We start from the raw sequence: 22,007 nt of genomic DNA on the forward strand, positions 1-22,007 counted from the left end.
TTTGCTTTAAAACAGGAAAATAATAGTTAAATAATTTTAAAAAGTCAATAAGTTGTTTTAGGAACCAAAAAATGAAGCAGAAGGCAAATTAATTTTAATTCCACGAAGTTATTCCAACATGCATTTATCTTTTTCATAAAAAAAGTATACAAAAATCCCCACCCTCCAGCAAAAACATGAAATAAGAAAGGATGATATCTTTTGAAGCTTCTTAAATTATTGCTGCCAAGAAACTGAGTTTTAGTAATTTCAAATTATACATATAAAATTGATGATTGCCTTTGACTGACAAAGGATTGGCTAGTTAAAAAATCAGTTTCATGTGTTACCAAAATCTGTTACCATTTCAGTGTTTCTAAACTTGCCCCAAATTGTTCCTATAGGTGTGCCAACTAATGCACTTGGACATGGGTATTCAAAAATACACATGTTTTTAAAATGAATCATACAGTGCACTGTTAGACTTCAAGTGTGAACATTATTACTTATGTGCTTTACAAACATTGAAGAAAAATAAATAAATTATGGGATATTTGACAGTCTTCATTCCAAACACTTTCATAAGTGAAAGGACACAACCCTTATGTTCGTGTTGGAGGCGTTCAATTCAGCCCTAAGGGTTTGACCGTTCACCGAGGTTGACTGATCTTCCCACGCTGGGACAGAGGCAGGAGGAAGGTTCGTTTGCTTGGCTAACCTGCTAGGGATAACCTGCAGAGTACGTCAACGTGCACTGGTATCTGGAACCTCGGTTTTTCCCATCAATAAGCAGAAGCGGCATCTTTCTGAAGTAGTCGATAATATCTGACACAGACAGAAAGTCCTGAAAGATTCAAAATAGGAAGGAAATCAGCATTGGAATGTGCAGCATGAATTTCGCAGTTTTTTTTTTAATCTGCATAATATCCTACCTCTTGTACTGTAAGGATTATCAGTCTATATAAAATTTGGCAAAGATTTTAATGATTTCTGCTGTGGAAATTTGAAAAAAATTCTTCAACATTCAACATACTATGGATAAAAGACAAGTATGTATTTATGTATATGTTATTTAACTTCACGTAGGGGGTTATATATTATATACAGAGAGAGATAGAGGGAGAGTCTAATTATGATAGCTTTACCTTAGGATTGTTGTTTTTTATTTTTTATTCAAGTATAGTTGAGTTATAATGTTGTGTTAGTTTCTGATGTATAACAAAGTGATTAGGATACATGTATACCTTTTTCAGATTGTTTTCCATTATGGTTTATCATAGGCTATTGAATATGGGGCCTCATCGTTTATCTCCCTCTTTTTATAAGGACACCAATCATTGGACTTCAGGAAGACTGTTCTATTTGTGACTTGGTTTTGGTTTTTGTGTCCCTCCTTTAAATCGCTAATAATGTTAGGAGATACAAGGGATCAGGAGGTCAGACGGCATCTTTGCTGTCTGAAGATGGTATCTGCAGTATGGCATAACAGTTCCCTTCTGATATCTGCTGTGTTCCCACTGCTACCTCCACACGCACAAGAGCGCTGTAGCGAGTCCCTCTGTGCATTACCTGTATCACCCTTTCCCTGAGGGCCAAACTGAGAAACCCCCATCCGTCCATTTAGAAATGAGTCAGACTTTACCTAGGTACCCCAGACAGAGTTGTGCACTTCCTCCAAGACTACTCTTCTAGGTGCCTCCCTCCAGGGCAACGGCAATGAGAGGTTTGTATTTGTGTGCTTCCACACAAGCCCAGTAGAGATCCTGGAGGGCAGACATCTCTGCTTCTACGGGACCGATGCAGCTCTGCTGCTGCTGCTAAGTCGCTTCAGTCGTGTCCGACTCTGTGCGACCCCATAGACGGCAGCCCATCAGGCTCCCCCGTCCCTGGGATTCTCCAGGCAAGAACACTGGAGTGGGTTGCCATTTCCTTCTCCAATGCATGAAAGTGGAAAGTGAAAGTGAAGTTGCTCAGTCGTGTCCAACTCTTAGCGACCCCATGGACTGCAGCCTACCAGGCTCCTCTGTCCATGGGATTTTCCAGGCAAGAGTACTGGAGTGGGTTGCCATTTCCTTCTCCAATGCATGAAAGTGAAAAGTGAAAGTGAAGTCACTCAATCATGTCCGACTCTTAGCGACCCCATGGACTGCAGTGCACCAGGCTCCCCTGTCCCTGGGATTCTCCAGGCAAGAGTACTGGAGTGGGGTGCCATTGCCTTCTCCGATGCAGCTCTACCCACCCCGAACCAGTGATTCAAACATATGACCAAAATCATGTGTTTTTTCTACTGGTTTACATAATCATAACTTAAAAATATTTGGAGTGAAGTAGAAGTTATGGGTAAGTTGTGTTTCCTTCTGGAAATGTTTGATACAGCTGATCCTCCTCCTGGAACTTTGAACTTAAAAAAGCATTAGGTGTAGCCATAGTTTCCTTTGCAAAAAGCAGACCTGAAAGGTTTTCTTTACACGGTTCTCATTACTACCCCAAAAGGGACTAATATACACCTTGGGGAAACAGAGGGAAATGTTTTTGGCAATTTGCACAGCTTCACTGGCCTAACCTCCATTTTTAGGGAGAAATGACCCAAGTCATTTTTCCAGATGTTCATTTAAGACACGGCCTTATAAATACACTGTATCCTTACATCAAAATCATGTCACAGAGGTGACTTTAACTCACTTCTGTGTCATAGAAAGGACTTGCCTTTGGCACCATCTAATGATATTTTTAATTTAAACATTTTTTTTTAAGTTACACATGTGATTTTAGACTAGTTGGAATAAAAGATGTAAAAAAGACACTGTGGCAGAGGTAGATACTGCTAACATTTTATCTCCTTCCAGCAAATGCAGGGTTTCACTAATGCAACTTAACCCTAAAGTTGCCAGGCAGTGTGGACCCCCAAAGAAGGCCACAGCCAGCTTCCGTGCAGGTAAGTGTGCAGAGAGGCACACGCAGAAAACTGGGGGAAGTTTGACAACTTGAAACCCTTACCTCTTTCCCTCGGAGTCCAGTTCCCAACAAGTAAACTTGGCTTTCTTCCTGATAACGGATTTGGATGTTGTAAACTTTATCTTTGTACAACACCATGAGAACGTATGGATTGGATATTGTTTTTTTAGAGCTGTCTCTAACCAGGAAAGTGCCGTCCTAAAAGGATAAATTCTTGTTATTATGGAAGTAGCAAAAGTCAATACTTCTGTTGCCTCTAAGAGCAGCAGACAATCCTCTAGAGATCTTGAAACCTACCAGTTGACAATTTAGTGAACAGTTAGCTCCCCAAACAGCAGTAGTCCCGTGTGCCATGGATTTCTTGGTTGTCAAGAAGCAGGCAGCAGAGATTAGAGAAATTCCCAAATTTCAAAGAGATCTCTTTGAAGTCTCTCAATGAAAAAGGAATCTCTTTTACAATAATAAAACAAATAATAGATGGTTGAGTGGATACAGGGCCAGCAAAATAAGGACTTTAGTGGTTAACTAAAGATATCTCTTCCTGCTCCTGAGAGTTAATTCTATGCACTTTCTTTCCACGGTCAAAGTCAGAATACACCCAAATACATAAGACATGTACCCATTTTAAAACCTCATGGTGCCCAGATACTGCGTTTCATCATCAAACACCTGAAAAAAACCCAATGTGGATCATCCTTTTTTCCTGATGTTTACCAAAATAATGTGGTGATCTGGCCTATACTTTAAAATTTCATTTCATAAATTAGCTACGTAATATTATAATAATACTATAAAGATCTAATATTAAAATAGAATGAATTAGGAAGAACTTTAAATTACTCCTTCTTCTGTGTATTGAAATCAGGATGATCAATTTGCAATAATGCCTTTCCTTTGTTCTTTTTTCATTCTAGGTTGAATGAGTAAATTCTAGTCAAAACGTCTTAGACAAATATACCTGTGGATTCATAGCTCTGGCTTCACTTCAGAATTTCAAGTTTTGAAGATTTCCAGAGCCCACATAGTATCCCTAATTAAATTAATTAATTAATCTGACTAATTAAATCAGAATCTCTCCGGGTAAAATCAGAATTTTTTTTTAATGCTCCCCAAGTGATTTAAATGTGCAATCCCCTGGTGGTCCAGTGGTTAAGAATCTGCCTGCCAATGCAGGGCACATGGGTTCAATCCCTGGTCCGGGAAGATCCCACATGCCTTGGAGCAACTAAGCCCATGTGCCACAATTATTGAGCCTGTGCTCTAGAGCTGGGGAGCGACAACTGCGGAGCCTCTGTGCCTGGAGCCTGTGATCCGCGGCAAGAGAAGCCACTGCAGTGAGAAGCCTGCACATCGCAAGGAAGAGAAGCCCCCACTCACCGCAACTAGAGAAAGCCTGAGCAGCAACAAAGCCCCAGCACTGCCAAAAATAAATAATGTTTTTTTAAAGATGGGGAGATGAACACTAATCACTTCATATCATTAAAAAAAATAAATAAAAGTGCAACCAAGCTTGAGGCTCGAGGACTTTTGTTGTAGTCTCGAGATGTGAAGAATGCGAAAGGTGAAGGATCTTTGATATATAGGTTTAAGATTAGTGTTCAATACCGGAAGACAGGAGATCAGGTTTAAGACCTTTAATATTAAATGACAATTAGAAATTTCTAGGGAAAAGGACAACAAGTTTCTGTTCTCTGTCTCAATATGGGTTCTTCCACGTTGCTATGGATGGCAACTGGGTGTCAAGAGGAAGATACAACTAGTAAGATGTTGGAAATTTGGGGGAAAGAGTTTCCTTTTGATGCTGTGTGATTCCTGTGAAAAGATGAACCATTTTCATTAATAGAATCTCCTAAGATTCCTTCAATCAAATGACTACCTTAATTTAAATTTTTCCCAGGGTCCTAGGAGTCATTGCTATGGACATTAGTAGGTGAGAAGCTGGCACTAATTGGTACCCTTTGGTATAACAGCATGAACAGCACCCAGCAGAATTCCTAGCCCACAATGTATGTTCAGTCTGTCTGACTCTTTGAGACCCCATGACCTGTAGCCCACCAGGCCCTTCTGTCTATGGGAGCTTCCAGGCAAGAATGCTGGAGTGGGTTGCCATTTCCTCCTCCAGGGGACCTTTCTGACCAGGGATAGAGCCCGAGCCTCTTGTGCCTCCTGCACTGGCAGGCAGATTCTTTACCACTGCATCCCCTGGGTTTTGTTTCATTGCATGATCTATCCAAACTGTAGGAAGAGAGGTTGTAAAAATAAAAATCTGTTGTTAATTGTTAGCAGCTATGAAAAGCAAGCTTGAAGCCAGTATCTAAAGCCCATCACTGGTACTCAGGAAAAATCAGTCCCATTTCTTTTCTCCTATTTATACTTAAAAAAATAAACCTGTAGCACAGTACCTGGTTTATCTTTCTAAGAGCCGCTTCTGCCTCTGTTCGGGTAACATAAGAAACGTACCAGTCTTCATTTAATGAATTCTGAAAATGCAAATTTTTTAAAATGGAATAAATTTTGTAGTTACATAAGTAAGTGAAAAAAAAAAGCCTCCAAGTAATCATTTCCATAAATCACCACCTCAGTTCCATGAAATTTGAAACACTTGTGTTATTACTTTGAATATAGAATCATTCAGGTGAAGCTAAATAGAAGATATTTTATGTGAACTGCTTTTTATCATATGCTCATTCCCAAGGTAGAGGTGAATAAGCATTCATAGATAATCGAGTCTCTAATCAGGAAAGATTCAGATGTAATAATTTCTTCAGTTTAGAATAATAATATATTTAATGAAAAACACTGGGTTAATGAGCAGTCAAATGACTTATGCTATGTCATAAACTAAGAAACAGATGAAAAATAGAATTATTTTTCTGTTTAATGTGAAACACACATTTGCCATTGGAAGAGGAACATCAAGGAAAAAGAACCTATTTTTCAACTGAATTCTCCTCTCAATATTTTTCACCAAAAAAATTAAGACTAAAAGAAAATAAAAGTATAGGGGAGTATTCAGTGGAAGATTCTGATGATCCATTTGCTGGTGTAGAAATAAAATATGAACATATGCCTTATTACCTCTTCTTCCCCAGGGGATTGTGATCTAGGTTTGCTTGGAACTGGCGAGAAGTTCCTGCCTTCCATTCTGGGAAGTGGTCTGTTGCCGGGGCCTTTGAAAGTATAGCATTTTGAACGTTAATTTACTTTAAGCAATTTTTCACTAGTCATAGCCCATCATTGCCCACCCCCCACAATGCCCTTGCAGTTGTTCCCAGCAATTAACATTTCAAGAAACCACAGCTTCCAAAATAACTTTCACTTGTTCAAAGCCACAAGGCCTGCTCGGGCCCTGTTCCGCAGCATGCCAGTGAAATTCTGAGACACTACACCACACATTTGATTGGTTGCTTAGCTGAGCACCTTACGTATATACCATCAAGTGGTAACAGTGTGGAGGTGAAGATAATTATGTTCTCATTTTCACAAAAAGAAATGTGACTTACCCGAGATGAGGTGAAATTACCTTGAGAATATTCTTAGCTCTCAGAGCCAGCGCTTACTACCTGCTGTTCTTGACCAAATTTCTTACAGAAGCAGAACTGTGAGATTCACACAGAAGGAGGCCCTGACAGTATCTGATCCATCAGGAAGCCTGTGTCGGAGTCTGTAAATTACCCAGCACTTGTGCCTCCCCTTCTCTCATGCTTTTTTTTTCTTGTTGACAGTTCCATGAAATTTTTCAAGAGAATGTGTTTCCTAATCTCAGGAAAGGTTTGATTGTGTTGATTTGCAATTGCTAAGCCTGTCTCTATATGCCAGAACAGCTATTACAGGCTGGTAAATTCCGTGAGTTGAATGTTCTCTTGACAATTCATGCATCATTCGTTTGTTGATTCAACAGATATTTTTTCAGCACTGCTCTGGCCAGGCCCTGAGTAAGGCACCTGTGTACATGACCTTCCATCCTCACAGCAACCCCACAAGGTGGGTATTGTCTTCTTTTTGGATATCATGAAACAAAGGTTCAGAGAGTCTGAACAAATCATGTGTCTTAGTGGCAGGGCCAGAACTTGAACTTGTGATTCCCAAATATGACTGTGCGTAAAAGAGAATTCCAGGGGGACCCTGAATCACCCAGGCTCAAGAATCTGCATTTAGCAAGCACTCCGGGTGGTTCTGCGCCAGGTCTGTCACCTCATCTAACACATCTAATACTCCACAGAGGGTAAATCGCCGGCCCCAGGGCCCCTGAGAGGGGAGAGTTACTTGAAGTCCAGGTCTTCCTAGTCAGGATTATTCGCGATGCAGATGGGGCTGGCCTGAGCTGCTGATCTTCCTTCTTAAGGCTCCCAGCACCTGAACAGACCTTCCCCATGCTCACCTTTGCAGTGCAACATGCAGACACTTCTATAACGTTTGTTGAGGGAATGAAATCTAGCTATATGAGAAAGTCATGGAATGAAGGTCTATAGGGCATGGCTGTCTTAGAATTGAGGAATTATTCTCTATCTGCATCTGCAGGTCAGCACCACAAAGTCACTATTCATGACAGACAATATATTACTTTTCATTGCCGTCACCCTCCACCCTTAATATCTAGGTCCTCAAGGGAACTGGGACAGGTTTGTGGCCAATATAAAGCACATCCTTTGTCTTCCTGACCTTGGGGCAACCAGTGGGTTAGACTGAGGACCAGGTGTCCTGGCACTCTTAGGAAAAAAGGGATCAATTTTGATTAAGGTAGTAGAATAAGCCCTCTGCATTCATGGCTTCCACATTGGTGAATTCAGCCAACTACAGATTGGTTCAACCAACGGGTTAGCCAAGTCTGTGGATGTGGAGCTGTGGATGTGAAGGGCCAACTGTGCTACATCATTTTATACAAAGAACTTGAACATCCTGGGATTTTGTTATCAGTGGGGGTCCTGGAACCAATCCCCTCTGCTGTATTAAAGGGATAATTATATTCAAAAAAATAATAAAAGCCAACTGTTTATATTAATAATCTCTGTCACCAACTCATAGAAGCAGGGGTCTATGGAATTTACTTTGGGAGATACTGCTAGAAGTGAAGTGTCTGAAGCTCAGATGCCTGGACGGACCAGGCAAGGGACCCAAAGTAGTTTTACAAAATGATGAGTTGTGGCCACTGAGGGGTGGGTGGTGGGGCGGGGGGCGGTGGCGGGGACTGTGGAAGCCATGTAGTGAATAAGGACACTATATCCTAAAATGCTTAGGAAACATTGAAAATACAGTGGGTTTCACTGGTGTCAGCAGTAGAATCTCATACATATATGGCATGATGTGCCCAACTAAATGTAATAGACATGCTCCTGAAAAAAAGAGTCTACTCTTAAGTTAAAATTTAAACTTATTAGTTTTCTGTTTATAACAATACTAGTGTTCCTGCATGTGTACATGACTACAAAAAAAAAAAGTGTTTTATTTTTTCCTCACAGAATTTTTAAATCTTATGTCAACCTTTAAAAACTAGGTAATTTAACATTAAAAGCCATATTTCTATTTTTTCTTGAAATCAGAAAGTCTGGTAACACAAGATGTGTTTCCTAGCATGAGAAAAAAAAATTGTTTACTAGAGTTGGGTGACTCTCCATAGTCATTTGACAGTCATTCAACAAACATTTTAAAGTGCTTACCATGTGCTAGTCACTTGCAAGTCTTTAAGGATAAAAAATCAACACAGCTAGTCCTACCGTGTAGGCCTTTGTGTCTGCTTGAAGTGGTCCATGAACCAGCAATACCGCTGGGAACTTGGAACTTGGGAATCACATGGAAACTTGCTAGAAATGCACAACCTTGGGTCCCATCCAAGACCCACTGATTAGAATCTGCATTTTAACATCGCCCCCAGGTGATTTTCGTGCATTTTAAAGTTTGAGAACTCTCTCAAGAAATACTTACCATGGACACCCAAAGGAGGTATTATTAAAAAATACAGGTCTTCAGCCAGACTTACTGTTTCAGAATCCTGCGGGTTGGGGTCCCTTAATCTGTATTTTAAACATGTTCCTCAACTAGCACTCCAGGTTAGATTCATTATAGAAATCAAAACTACAGAGAAAGCTAGCACTGTCCTAAGCATCATATAAAAACAGCAGGGAAGACAAGTTCTGCGTGGGAAGATAAAGGCCACGGCCACCTTCCTGCGGGAGAGTGTGTGTGTGTCTGTGTGGTGGTGTTGTTGTGTGGCATATCCTGTCACTACAGCAACCTTTGGTACACTTCAGAAGCAGAAGTGCTGATTAAGGAAGTGCTGAATAAGGAAGTCAGATGCTTTTAGGAAACAACAAAACTTATGCCAAAGGCTTTGGGACATCCGGTCATGACGGCATATTGGCTAGAGTAGGTCACTAGAGCCCGGAGTACTAACCTTGAGAGAAGTATGGTGGCAGGGAGGCACTCTGCGAAAAGTTACTGTTACTGTGGAGGCAAAAAAAGAACAGATTTTAAGTTGGGTTGGGGTTAAGGGGTCAGAGAGGGAGCCTGAATTGGGGAAATGCTGCTTCTCTGGCTCTTCTCACCCCCTCCCTGAAACCACGGGGGCAGGGCAAGGGCAAAAAGAAGGAACTTGTTGAACATACTTCACTCCTGTCTCAGGAAGACAATGCCAGAGTCTAACAAGCTTCTCAAGACAAAAAACAAAAGCAACAGGAGAATAGCATGCAGAGCTTTAAAAGCTACTTTAAAAAGGCAGCAGCAGTCTGAGGACTTGGAGTCTGGAGCACGACTCAAATTCTCTGGGAGAACGCTTCTCTTTCTGTTAGGGAAATATATTCCATGGGCATGTTGTTTGGGATGGTGAATCCCCAGAGCCTAGTGGTCTACGAGGAGAGGGGAGGGCATGAGAAACAGAGGGCTCGGTAGTGCTACAGCGGACAGTAATTGCATCTGCGGGGACAGTGAGGGAGGAGGGCCAGTGGGAGGCCCTGAAAGCCTGTCTGCTCCACACTGAGCAGCAGTTTCCCCACCCTTTAGGCCAAACTTTCGATAAAGGCCTGCTTTGTTCAGAAATCTCGTGCGAGTGGTGTTTTGAAAGAATGAAGGATAGGGCTGGGCTCAGGGTGGGATGAGGTGGCATAAGAAAGTGGCAGACGTGGCAGCAGAAGAACAACTGGAAGAATGAGAAGAAGAAGCAGAAAATCAGAGCAAGAGGCACCCGGGGTAAATGAAAAAAATTGAGACTCTTTCCAGATACCTAGCAGAGTGGAAGGATCTTACTGGTGGGTGAGTTTCCTTCCATCCTTAGGGTAGGGACTAGGCCTCTCCCTTTGGATAGTAAAGGAGAAGAGGAGCTGGAAAGGCTGGTGGGTGAAGCCTCGGGGGTGCCGGGAGATAGCCTGAGGGCTTATTTATGAGAAATGCCCTGAGTCTTCCTCCTGTCTGTGCCTCTCTTTCTGGAGAGCCTGCCTCCTCATGGGTCCTGAGAAATACTCCTGCTGCTGAGAAAACAGACCTGCTGGGGACAGAGCCCGTGCAGTGAATATTCCACACCTGCCAAGTGCAAGGTGCACTGGAGGGGTATTCCCATCCAAGGAGGGTGAACTCCAAGTAATTAATTGGGCTTCTTGAGTGTTTGTTTGTTTTTAACCTACAGAGTAAAAAACATTCCCTGTTTCCTGCCAGAGTCCATTCTGTCTGGGGCCACGACAGAGCAGGCAATTCTGTACCTCTCTTCTCCCCAAACACAACACAGAAAACAGCAGTGAGTTAATATGTGCATTTGTGCATTCTTTATGCTCAGCTTGGTTTTCTTTCCTAAGACCCAAAATGTTCTGACCCTATGACTGGTGGCTTATTTCTTTCTTCCTCAACCCCAACGTCAGTGGCCCCAGACGTTATGCTAGGTTAGAACTGAATGATTCAGCACATACCTTTCTGAGAAGGCTCCAGACGAGTGAGTTAATGGGAGGGAGTTCTTGGGCGATGGCTTGGTAGATCTTGAAGGGAAGGTGTTGGAGGTCATGGGGAGAGGTGATGGCTGGGGCGGAAGTCTTTGATGTACTTCAGAGGAAAAGAAAAAGGAAAGATTGTCAGAATCCAAGTGTCACAGGAACATACATCCCCAAACTGCTCCCTGGTTAGAAGCAGCTAGTGTCAAGGGAGATACAAACATTCAAAAGATGAAATGTCATTAGGAAGAGGTGGGGTGGATGCCCACCCCACAGGGCTTTTCTCAGGAAAATACATCCCCAAACTGCTCCCTGGTTAGAAGCAGCTAGTGTCAAGGGAGATACAAACATTCAAAAGATGAAATGTCATTAGGAAGAGGTGGGGTGGATGCCCACCCCACAGGGCTTTTCTCGATGGTTTGCCACCTCAGAACACAGTTTCAAATGCTGCCATTCTCCATCATTCTTCATAGTACACTTTTTTTTTTTTCATTTTTGAAGTGTTAACTTGTCAGAAAATTGTCAGTTAGAAATCATATGAATTTCAGAAATGATTCACAAGTTTTTTTTAAATGAAAGACAAATTTTATGCCATGTCATTCATATACAGTTAGTAATCCTTTACCCAATGCTGTCTATCATACTGTATGTATGATTTTCAGTTTTGCTGTACTAGTAAGTATTAATAGTTTGCACTGTTATACATGAACTTAGCAGTTCTTTTTGGTAATCCAGCCAAGTAATTCCATTTTATTATAGTTATACAGTATACCAACTGGCATACATATGCTCAATACTAATTCTACAATGATAATGGATTCTACAGAGTTGCTATACTAACTAATTCCATCTGAACACAGAAAACTAAAGGAAAGGTTACAAGTTGTAAAAAAGTCTTTCTGAACATACCATCATCTTCATCCTGGTAAGGGGAAGAAAAAAAAGATATTAATTTATCATCAAAGCACAATTTCTCAAAGAAAAATGTACTTCTCAATCACAGAAATGCCTCTGTTTTCTTTCTTTAGCAGTTGCGTGTCTCCACAATAAAGGTACTGTGGACAGTAGAACTTGCTAAATAATTTATGATTTCTTAATACAAACAATCATTTAAAGACATTCCAATCTGAAACACTCTTTATATACTTAAAATAGGTTCTGAAGTGTCTAAACAGCCCTAGAGATACTAATAATGATGATATCTACTATGTCTCCCAAGATTCATAGGCAATATTTCATCCAATTCTTCAAGCAACTCTTCAAGAATTTAACATTTTCATTTTACAAATGAAAACACGCTGCCCAAGAAGCACTCCTACCTTGCCAAGGGTTACGGAAATTGATTCACACCTAATCCCTCTGACCCAAAGCCTAACCTTCTCCGGGTCTCGGCTTTGCACTGACCACTCTGGTTCAAAGCACCGTGGCCTTGTCGTTCCTCTGTCGCCAAGTCGTGTCTGACTCTTCACAGCAACCCTGGACTGCAGCAGGCCAGGCTTCCCTGCCGCTCACCACCTCCCGGAGTTTGCCCAAGTTTATACAGCCTTATGATTTGAAAATAGCTTCCAAGGAGTGTCCACTTGGTGCAGCACATCTATCTTTAGGACAGCCTTCTGAAATAGATACAGGAGGGGCTCTATGTTCTACTTCTTAGATAGGAAATGATGTTCAGAGAGGCAAAAATAATTTTGCCATTGACTAGTAGACCAGAATTGTCAACTTGGACTTGTTTTGTTAGGCTCGGACAGTAGCGATGAACGAGCACCTTCCTCAAGTGCTGTTGAGAGGATTAAGTTAGTTACTACTTGTGCCTGGTATGTTTGAGTGCTCGATAAAAGTTTGTTATCCTTAGTCCTACCATTGAGATGAGGCAAGATGGAATAGCCAGACTCACTCATCCAGGTTGGCCAGCTGGGAAGGAATCCTAACAAAGGGCTGCACAGAGAGATACACATGGACTTATGGAATCCCCCAAATGAAATTGGTCTTTGACACTCCTGCAACCATGTCTCCTCTGGTCAAGACATAAGATTTCTAGGTTCTCATGACAACAAGTGTCAATCCTTCCAGAGATAAGGATCCTTGGGAATGTGATATTACCCTCATTTTCAACCTTCTCTCCTCTTTGCCCCTGTGGCTCTGAAACCAATCTGCTGTCCTCACTCTTCCCACAGGCTCCACGGGCACTGCCCATGCCTGCCTTAGTCAGGACACTCCTGAGGCTGAAGGCACTGACCTTTGCCTTGCAGGGACTATCCTGTGTCTCCCCATCATTCAATGACCACATTGCTAAGAAGTCACACTTAGCTCTTCAACCCTTATACATCACTTCCTTCACTTCTCCTCTGTAGCGCATCCTGTGATCATATGCCCCTTAGCACACTGGAGCATATCCATTACATCTTATATCTTAGCACTTCATCTGCATTTTATCTCCATTATATCTCAGCACTTCATCGGAATAAGCGCACCGTTTAGCACAGAGCTACGAAACACCAGGTGCCTATGGACTGAGCCCTTGAGCATGGCACAGGTGTGATGGCCTTCTTCGGGCAGTTTACAGTACAGAGGAAGTCAGGCAGACCTGGATTTCAATCCTGGCTATCTCCCAGCTGTGCAACTTGCAATGAGTATCTTACCCTTCTAAACTTCAATTTCTTGTTAGTGAAAGGGAAACAATGACTCCTCCTAGGGATAGTCAATGCAAAGAAAATGTAACTTTGGAATGACTAACTGTCTTGGTCCTCATTTGCCTAAGACTGATGAAGTTCTTGGGACATGAGACTTTCATTGCTAAAACTGAGCAGTCCTAGGCAAACAGTCAGTCAAAAGTAGCTAGGTTGGCAACATGTACACAATATACATTGCATAAATGCTGTTCCCTCTCTTTCTTAGGCCATAGAGGTATTTAAGGGGAAAACAGAGGCTTAAGAGACTTTCTGGGAGGCCAGACTCTGAAACATGCCTTACTTTATCCTCCCTTCTACCTACTTGCCACTCCCCTTGCTCACTACCACCTGGTAATAGGGTTGCAATTAACCCAGCCTCCCTAGGAACCTTCAGAGGGACAGGAGCTAAGCCATGCAGTATTCTGGGCAGGAGGGAAAGATGGAGACCCCAAAAGACACCGGTATTCAGGAGCCTACTGTGCATAGGCCTGGCTTCCAGCACTGGACTTCACTGAAGGCTGAGACAGAGTCTCGACCTCTGCAGAGTCTACACTGGTTTCCAAGCATTTACCAAATGACGTTCTGTACTTACATTTTCTCTTCTCTCTGGTCCCCGCATATGCCTGAAATGAATCAGGGCAAAGAAAAAGAACTGAGCATAAAGAGTTTCAAAGAATATAAATAGTTCCACTTAATCTAATATCGAGAAATCAAACCCACTGAGCCGTAATAAAATGGGAAGCAAAAAAAAAGAAAAAACAAAAACCAAAAACCCAGCAGAAAAGCAGGGGAGAGGGAGGCTAGATGACTCAACATTCTGTCATTACTGTGAGCTGAGCTAGGCAAACCTCTGTTCTGTTTCGCAACTGCAGCAAATAATTACATTAAAGAAAAAAGGTTTAGTCAGCAAACTCTTTAGTAGCTATTAAATTTCCCTGAGTGGATGTTTCTCCAAGCAAATAAAAGCATTTGAGGAAACACGCTCCTTTGTTGATGTTTGAGAACAGCCGCCTTGGGGCTCACCCTCGGTGTGAAGGAAAGACAGCTGGGAAAAGCTGCTGCTTTGGTCCCTTTTTCCAGACGCACAAACTGGCCAAGCAGATTTGGTGGCGGTGACCTTAGACCCGTGGTGGGCAGCAGCCTTCATGGGCTCGCGTCGTGTCCTCACAGAGAGGGGCCCGAGGAGGACAGTTTGCTGGCAATTTGCCTCCCGATCAGTGATTCACATGATCTCATCTTGTTGTTTATTTAAAACTTTGCTATTTTGTTCACTATGATATTTTTGGCATTCATTTTGATTTTTTAGAATATACCATTAAAACATTAACTCAGTTGCTGAGGTTTTTACCAGTGCACCCTAGCCCTGGCCCTGATTTCATCCTCACATTAGCCAAGCAGGGATCATAATTTTGAATCCTGGTTGCACAGATGAGGTTGATGGAAGCCTTGGTTTTGTCCTTAGTAGGGAGCAGAGCTGGGCCTACCCCAGCGATGTTTGTGCTATTTGGTTAATAGGTCCCTGGAGACTGCACAGTAAAGTTAGAAATGTTAGAGCTGACAGGTGCTCTGCCACTATAAAATGTGGTTGAGCGGTGAGGAAGCTGATCACAGAGACCTACCGAGATGTCCTCTCCACCGCCTGCACGGTTACAAAACGGTAGGTGCAGTGCTGCCCCTTGCGGTGGAAGGAAAATTCAACCAAAAATCAGACTGGCTGAGAAGGTCTCCACAAACGGGGCTGTTCCCGTGCTCCAGAGGAACCATCTGTTTATGCCTCTCTGTGCTAATCGCCTTGTCCTGTAAAGTGACCCAGGCTCTCTGCATCCAACCTGAGAAGCCTGAACATCTCTCAAGCCCGGCAGCAAAATGAGCCCACTCCCACCCAGGAGCACCATGGTCTTGGGTCCCTACGTGGAGCTAACTGATCCAAGGCAGGAGTTCACGTCACCCCTTCTGTGCCACACCCCAAGCAACAGAAGACACTTACCTTGGCACGGGTGGCTTCTTCCCTGGCAGGGGGCTGCCTCTGTCATGCCTTTCCGTGGCTGGCGGTAATGGGGGCTTTTGTATCTTGGGCAAATGCTCCCCAGGAGGCCTGCAGTGTTGGGAGAAAGGATGGATGAGAAACAAACCAGAGTCACACAGCACGTGCCCTGTACCCACACACAGGCACCCAGAGTCACTCACCTTCCTCCTAGGACCGAGGACTGCAAGGCAGGAGAGAAGATACGTGAGTATTCTCAGCACTTTCCACAGAACAAGGACAAGATACAACACGGAGCAGAAACAAACAAAACAAAATAAGGAGAAAACTCACCTTGTCAGAAATCACTGGCTTCCTTCCTGTAAATTACAAACAGCAGATAAGCCTTGCATGTAACAGCTAAGCTTTGAAACGTTTGATGAAACTGAATCCCAGCCCCTAAGAGGGATAATTGGGTTTAAGCATTGAGGGATCATGGGCTTCCCCGGTGGTGGTAGTGGTAAAGAACCTGCCTGCCTATGCAGGAGACCTAAGAGACTCGGGTTCCATTCCTGGGTCAGAAAGATCCCCTGGAGCAGGGAATGGGAACCCACTCCAGTGTTCTTGCCTGGAGAACCCCATGGACAGAGGAATCTGGCAGGCTACAGTCCCTAGGGTCACAAAGAGTCGGGCACAACTGAAGTGACTTAACACACACAACACGTTGAGGAATCATAGGCTTTAGACCTGGAGGGTCCCTTACAAGAGCACCTAACTTTATAGTCTCAGGCAAATTAAGTGACTTCACGCAAGGCTCACGTAGTGCTGTGTACATGCAAGCAGCACCGTGAATTCTGAGCTTCTTTCCAAAATGTTTTAATATAACTGATGCTGAAAAGGATTAATGCCTTCCTGAAATTTTGTGCCTCTTTCATTGGCCAAGAGCTGCTTTGTACAGCCCAAGTTTATTTGCATATCTGAAATAAACTCATTTGCCACGGAGGGGTCAGTCTTCCTTCAGTCCTGTGCTACACTTGCCATTGCATAAGGTATGGCATTTAGTTCCTGAAAAAAATTTAATTTGGGGTTCAGAGTTTCAGGAGATTCTTCCGGTGGGCTGCAAATCATTTTGCTTTGGCTTTTGTTTTTCTTTCTTTCTTTTCTCCCTCTCTTTCCCTCCCGCCCTCCTTTCCTTTTCTTCTTTTACTTTTCTCTTGTAACAGATGACATGGAGGCTTCCTGAAGAAATGGCAGGTGTACCTGAGAACCGTGCATTGCAAAATCATTCAAAACAATGTATTTTTTCTTCTGTCTGAAGTTCCCAGAGTAATACCCTATGTCTTCAATGTAATAAAAGCATTAGTTAACTGGATTCAGCCAGGTTTACATGCAAATCTTGTATGATTTTGAGCAAGTTACTTAAATTTTTTGAGTCTCAATTTCTTCACCTGTAAAATGGGCATTATGTGTTAAACTGTGTAGATTTGCTCTAAGGATCAGGTGACAATTTATACACAGGGCCAGCAATGACCCTGAGTGGGTGCTGAGAATTGTTAGATAGCTCCTCTTTCTTCCCCTCCATCCACCTCCCAGCTCAGTCAACACCCTGTAACAGTGGAGCTGCATTTTTGAGACACAATTTATTCCTCAAAGACTGAATACATGTCCAGCCCAAAATATGTCCTAAGAATCTTGTCTCACTGTGAAGAGCTGACTACCTGAGTAGTTTGGATGGTATAAAAATGTTCATTACTTATAAAATTTTGGTTTGATATGGAAACCCTACTTTAGAGGGATACCCAGGAAACGAATTTATATCATCAGGCCTGAATAGATTTTCTGAAAAACGTCTGCCGGTTTATGCATATTCCCAGGGCATGTTAGGAGCCTCCTGATAAAAGTCTGAGCATTTTAAGAGGTTAATTCTCCCAAAGCATCATGGATAAGGGGTTCAAGGGTAGAGCTAGTACTGTCAAGAAAAGGTTGTCTTTCAAAAGAAAACTAAGTAAAAACAAAAATATTTTAAAAGGGTAACCTTTGTATAGGAAGTGACCCTGGAAGATTTGACATCAGTATTACAATTTTCTGACACTTCGGCTCGTGGTAGGTAAGCAGGGCTGGAGTCTGAAGTCCAGTCTCTGTCTTCGCCTTCATACAATGTGTCCAGCCGTCTGCCACAGGCCATTTTAAACTTGGATAGTTGACATAGCTTGGCATGAACCAGCAGAACTATGACACAGTTCAGGGAAACTGTAGCAAGCTCAGCACCAAATCCGAGAACTGACATTTTGCTGACAGAAGAGGGGACGGAGGCCACAGAGGCTAAATGCTTTGCTCACTATGTAGCTGAAGAAGGGCTAGGGTGGGGCTGGACTCCAGGTTCCTTATCCCTCAAGGCTCAGAACTCCTTCCCCAGAGCTCCCCGGCAAGGAAAGTCCAGGGTCTCCAACTGCAGCAAGACGTGGTAGAACAGGGCACCCACTTTGAAGTTAGAAAGACTTGGGTTCAAATCCAAGTCGAATTCAAATCCTGCACCTAGTTCTGCAATTTTGGGAAATTAATTCAACCTCTCTGAACCTCAGCTTTATCATCTGCAAAGTGGGGATGATAATGCAGCCCCCTTTGTGGGCGTGGGGTGACGACTAGAGACAATGTGGAAGTAGCTCTCCATATCCATGGGCTCCATACCCACGATCTACCAACCTCAGATCGAAAACATTTGGAAACAATAACTCCAGAAAGGTCTGAAAAGCAAAACTTGAATTTGCCATGCACTGGCACCATGTATGTGTATTTATATTGTATTTACAACTACATACAGAGCATTTATATTGTATTGGGTATTATGAGTAATCTAGAGATGACTTAAAGTTCATGGAAGGATATACAGAAGTTATATGAAAACACTACACCATTTTATATAAGGGACTTGAGTATCCCTGGATTTTCATATCCACAAGGATCCTGGAACTGGCCCCCCTGGAGACACCCAGAGATGACTATAACTTATTTGTGGTGGCTGAAGCACTTGCCCCATAGTAAGTGCTCAGTACACTGTAGCTAAGTTTTAGAACGGAATTAAAGATAGCTTTAAGTAGAGGTAGCTGCCATCCAAGAATACTCTGAATCCATTCTGGAGGAAAGGACTGTAGTATACCCACAGTTTGGTCAATGATAGACACAACAAAAGACAACTCTGACATTTGAATAGCACCTTAGAGTTTCACTAAGTATTTTCTCATTATAGAGCATCCACCTTATAAGTAAGTAGACAGCTCTGAAAAAGCAACGTCCCTCTGGTCAGTGAGCTGCTCAGTTAGCAGCCAAGGCAGCCAACAACAGCTCTCCCTGGCCTTTGCCTCCTAGCCCAGATGCTTGCCCGTCGTCCTTCAGGAGGACCAGGTGATGGGTGTGTGTGCACAGATGGTGCCCGTGGAGAAGCAGGCCCAGCACAGGGCGCAGGACAGGAGCTCTGAGCTTGGGTCTCCACCCCCATCACCTGACATCTGAGTGACCTTGGGAAGTTACCTCTTCGTGTCTCGGTTTCCTTCTCTGTACAGCGAGGATGATTCTGACAGTCCCCTCTCCCTAGGACTGTGGCGACAGTGAAATGAGGCGGTGCCCGTGAACAGCACGCAGTAAGCATGCATTGATGGCGGCCACTTTTGTTGCTTTTGTGTTGTTAGTGTCTTGATCGTGTCCAATTCTTTGAGACCCCATTGACCACAGCCCTCCAGGCTCCTCTGTCCTTGGGATTTCCCAGGCAAGAATACTGGAGTGGGTAGTCATTCCCTTCTCCAGGGGATCTTCCTGACCCAGGGATGGCACCAAGATCTCCTGCATTGCAGGCGGCTTCTTTACCAGCTGAGTCACCAGTCAGCTACTATTGTTGTTGTTGTTCTTCAGCTGCCAACCCGTGCCCACCTCTTCTTGGCCACTATCACTGAGCGACAAATATGAAAGATACCAACCTAGTGTGAAGGGCTCTCTGTCAAACGGAACTAATGAACGATCTAGGGCTGGTTTCGTGCTTCTGTCTATGGAAGGAGCAGGGACTGGAAGGGAAAGAGACTGAAGTCAATTCACAGAAAACAGCATTGGGCTGGGGGAGGAGGGCAGGTGGGCAAGAGAGGGTGACCCCACACTCACGCTTGGCCGTTTTGTGGTTTCTACTTCTGCTAGGCTCCTCGTGGTTGGGCTGGGGTGGGGGTAGTGGCTGCTGTAACAGAAAGCCACATGTTAGGAAGCATTTCCAACCCGTCAGTAAGCCCTGAAAGCTTTATACCCCCGAATAGGTCTGAATCTGTTCACTTTTCTCCATCCCATGGACAGGTACACACCTGTCCATTTCTCACGTGAACTGAGCTCCCTGTTCCACATTCTGGGAGAGCATTTTCTGCATGTCACTCCTCTGCCAAGCTTTCTAGTGGCTCCTATCACATTAGGAACAAAACTAAAACCACCATGGCCCGCAAGGCCCTGCCTGGGCTGACTCCTGTCCACCCTCCCACCACCTTTGTGTGCTCCTCTCTCCAGGGCCCACTGGGCTCTCACCCTAAGTACCTTCTGGTGGTTCCTACAAAATCTCATGCTTGTGCATCTTCAGAATCTCCACACTTGTATCTTCTTCTGCCTGGAATATTCTTTTCCCAGCTCTCACCAGAACTGTCTCACACTGTCCAGCTCAATGTCACCTCTCCACCCACCATCACCTTCCCTGGTCTCCTGTCTCCCTAACTACACATCACTACGCAAATTACCCTGTTTATGCATCTCTTTACTTGGTGATTATTCATCTCCCCCAACCCAAATGAAAATTTTATGAAAGCAGGGACCTTATTTGTCTTGTTCATGCTCTATTCCCAGAACACTGCTGGGTGCTGCTGCTCAGTAATTATCCGTAGATTGAATGAATGAAATTCTGAATCCCAAGAGTGAGCTGCAGATTTCCAGAGCAAAACCCATGTGTAGATAAATTCAGCTCCATGAGCTCCCTTTGTAATAAAACTGCAAAAGCAGGAGGAAGTCATCTGTTCTTAGACAGACCGTCCCAGTGGTGGTGTGGTCTGGATTTCGAGCTTTGGGGAAAACGTGTCCTCTGCATCCCTTAGCCCTGACACCTGGCATTCACCACAGCTGTCCGAGTGCTGCGGTCCCTTGTGGAGAGAGCGCATTTCCAGCTGTGGACTCCTGAGCCTGAACTTCTCTGGGTCTCTTTGGATACAAACAGACCTCAGAGATATTGGGGGTTTGGTTCCAGACCACCACAATGAAGCAAAAATCAAAATAAGGCTCAGTTCAGTTCAGTTCAGTCGCTCAGTCGTGTCCAACTCTTTGCCACCCCATGAATCGCAGCACACCAGGCCTCCCTGTCCATCACCAACTCCCAGAATTCACTCAGACTCACATCCATCGAGTCGGTGATGCCATCCAGCCATCTCATCCTCTGTCGTCCCTTTCTCCTCCTGCCCTCAATCCCTCCCAGTATCAGAGTCTTTTCCAATGAGTCAACATTTTGCATTAGGTGGCCAAAGTACTGGAGTTTCAGCTTTAGCATCATTCCTTCCAAAGAACACCCAGGACCAATCTCCTTTAGAATGGACTGGTTGGATCTCCTTGCAGTCCAAGGGACTCTCAAGAGTCATCTCCAACACCACAGTTCAAAAGCATCAATTCTTTGGCACTCAGCTTTCTTCACAGTCCAACTCTCATATCCATACATGACTACTGGAAAAACCATAGCCTTGACTAGATGGACCTTTGTTGGCAAAGTAATGTCTCTGCTTTTTAATATGCTATCTAGGTTGGTCATAACTTTCCTAGTAAATGGGAAAGTCATAAATTTCTCTGTGGCAGGATAATCAGACCAACTCAGGACTGAAACACATATAGTATGTGCCCGTTTGTGATGGGCCTTTCCTACTGTGCAATATACATCTGCATTAACCAGACCTCCGCAAGACAGGAGGATATAAACAAATTTGGGGGGAAATGGTCCCTCGCTTCTGATACCACCACTGTGATTTTTAACTTTAGTATTTCTTTCTCATCCTGTCAGGGGGTTGCACTGACCTAAAGGCTTACTCTGCATGCACACCTGACCAAAACAGCTCTGGTGAACTTTGGGTATAATGTTAACTTGTGAGTATGACACATGAGTCTTTCTCTCAAAAATGTATGAAACTGAACCTCCAGCTCCTGACTGGAGGAGCAGTTCTCAGCACTTCTGAGAGTCTGTCCCCCATGTTAGAATAAAACTATCTTTTAATCTTCTTGGTTTGCTTGCTAATTGGATTTTCATCAACACTAGTCACACATTTTTATTTCCTACTGTATATAAAAGCTACATTTATACTATATTAGAATCTATTAAGTGTGTGATAGTATTATGTGTAATAAAGCAACATACATATTTTAATTGGAAAATATTGCTTAAAAATGCTAAACATCATCTGACCACGCAGGGTTGTCACAAATCTTCAACTTATTAAAAACACAGGATCTGTGAAGTGCAATAAAGCAAATGCAACA

The 22,007-nt window shown here is 43.4% G+C and overlaps 1 protein-coding gene across 9 annotated transcripts in view; it reads right to left on the reverse strand.

Moving 5' to 3' along the window:
- LCP2 (lymphocyte cytosolic protein 2) overlaps nt 1–22,007 on the reverse strand; it is a 50,486-nt gene that overhangs the window by 2,980 nt on the left and 25,499 nt on the right. For 5 of the 9 annotated variants that reach the window (XM_061393183.1, XM_061393185.1, XM_061393184.1 and 2 more), the window contains 12 exons: nt 19,626–19,695; nt 19,448–19,531; nt 15,831–15,856; nt 15,701–15,720; nt 15,501–15,608; nt 14,093–14,136; nt 10,827–10,956; nt 9,326–9,375; nt 6,013–6,104; nt 5,337–5,414; nt 2,977–3,132; nt 73–823 (listed from right to left, as the gene is read on the reverse strand). In XM_061393183.1, coding sequence (XP_061249167.1) covers nt 701–823; nt 2,977–3,132; nt 5,337–5,414; nt 6,013–6,104; nt 9,326–9,375; nt 10,827–10,956; nt 14,093–14,136; nt 15,501–15,608; nt 15,701–15,720; nt 15,831–15,856; nt 19,448–19,531; nt 19,626–19,695 — 981 coding nt within the window. In that variant the 3' untranslated portion in view covers nt 73–700. Of the gene's footprint in view, nt 1–72; nt 824–2,976; nt 3,133–5,336; nt 5,415–6,012; nt 6,105–9,325; nt 9,376–10,826; nt 10,957–11,753; nt 11,767–14,092; nt 14,137–15,500; nt 15,609–15,700; nt 15,721–15,830; nt 15,857–19,447; nt 19,532–19,625; nt 19,696–22,007 lie in introns of those variants that run through there. The other 4 variants (XR_009731701.1, XM_061393180.1, XM_061393182.1 and 1 more) reach the window with 3 other exon arrangements.

The sequence above is a fragment of the Bos javanicus genome, chromosome 20 (assembly GCF_032452875.1).
Source record: "Bos javanicus breed banteng chromosome 20, ARS-OSU_banteng_1.0, whole genome shotgun sequence".
NCBI lineage: Eukaryota > Metazoa > Chordata > Mammalia > Artiodactyla > Bovidae > Bos > Bos javanicus.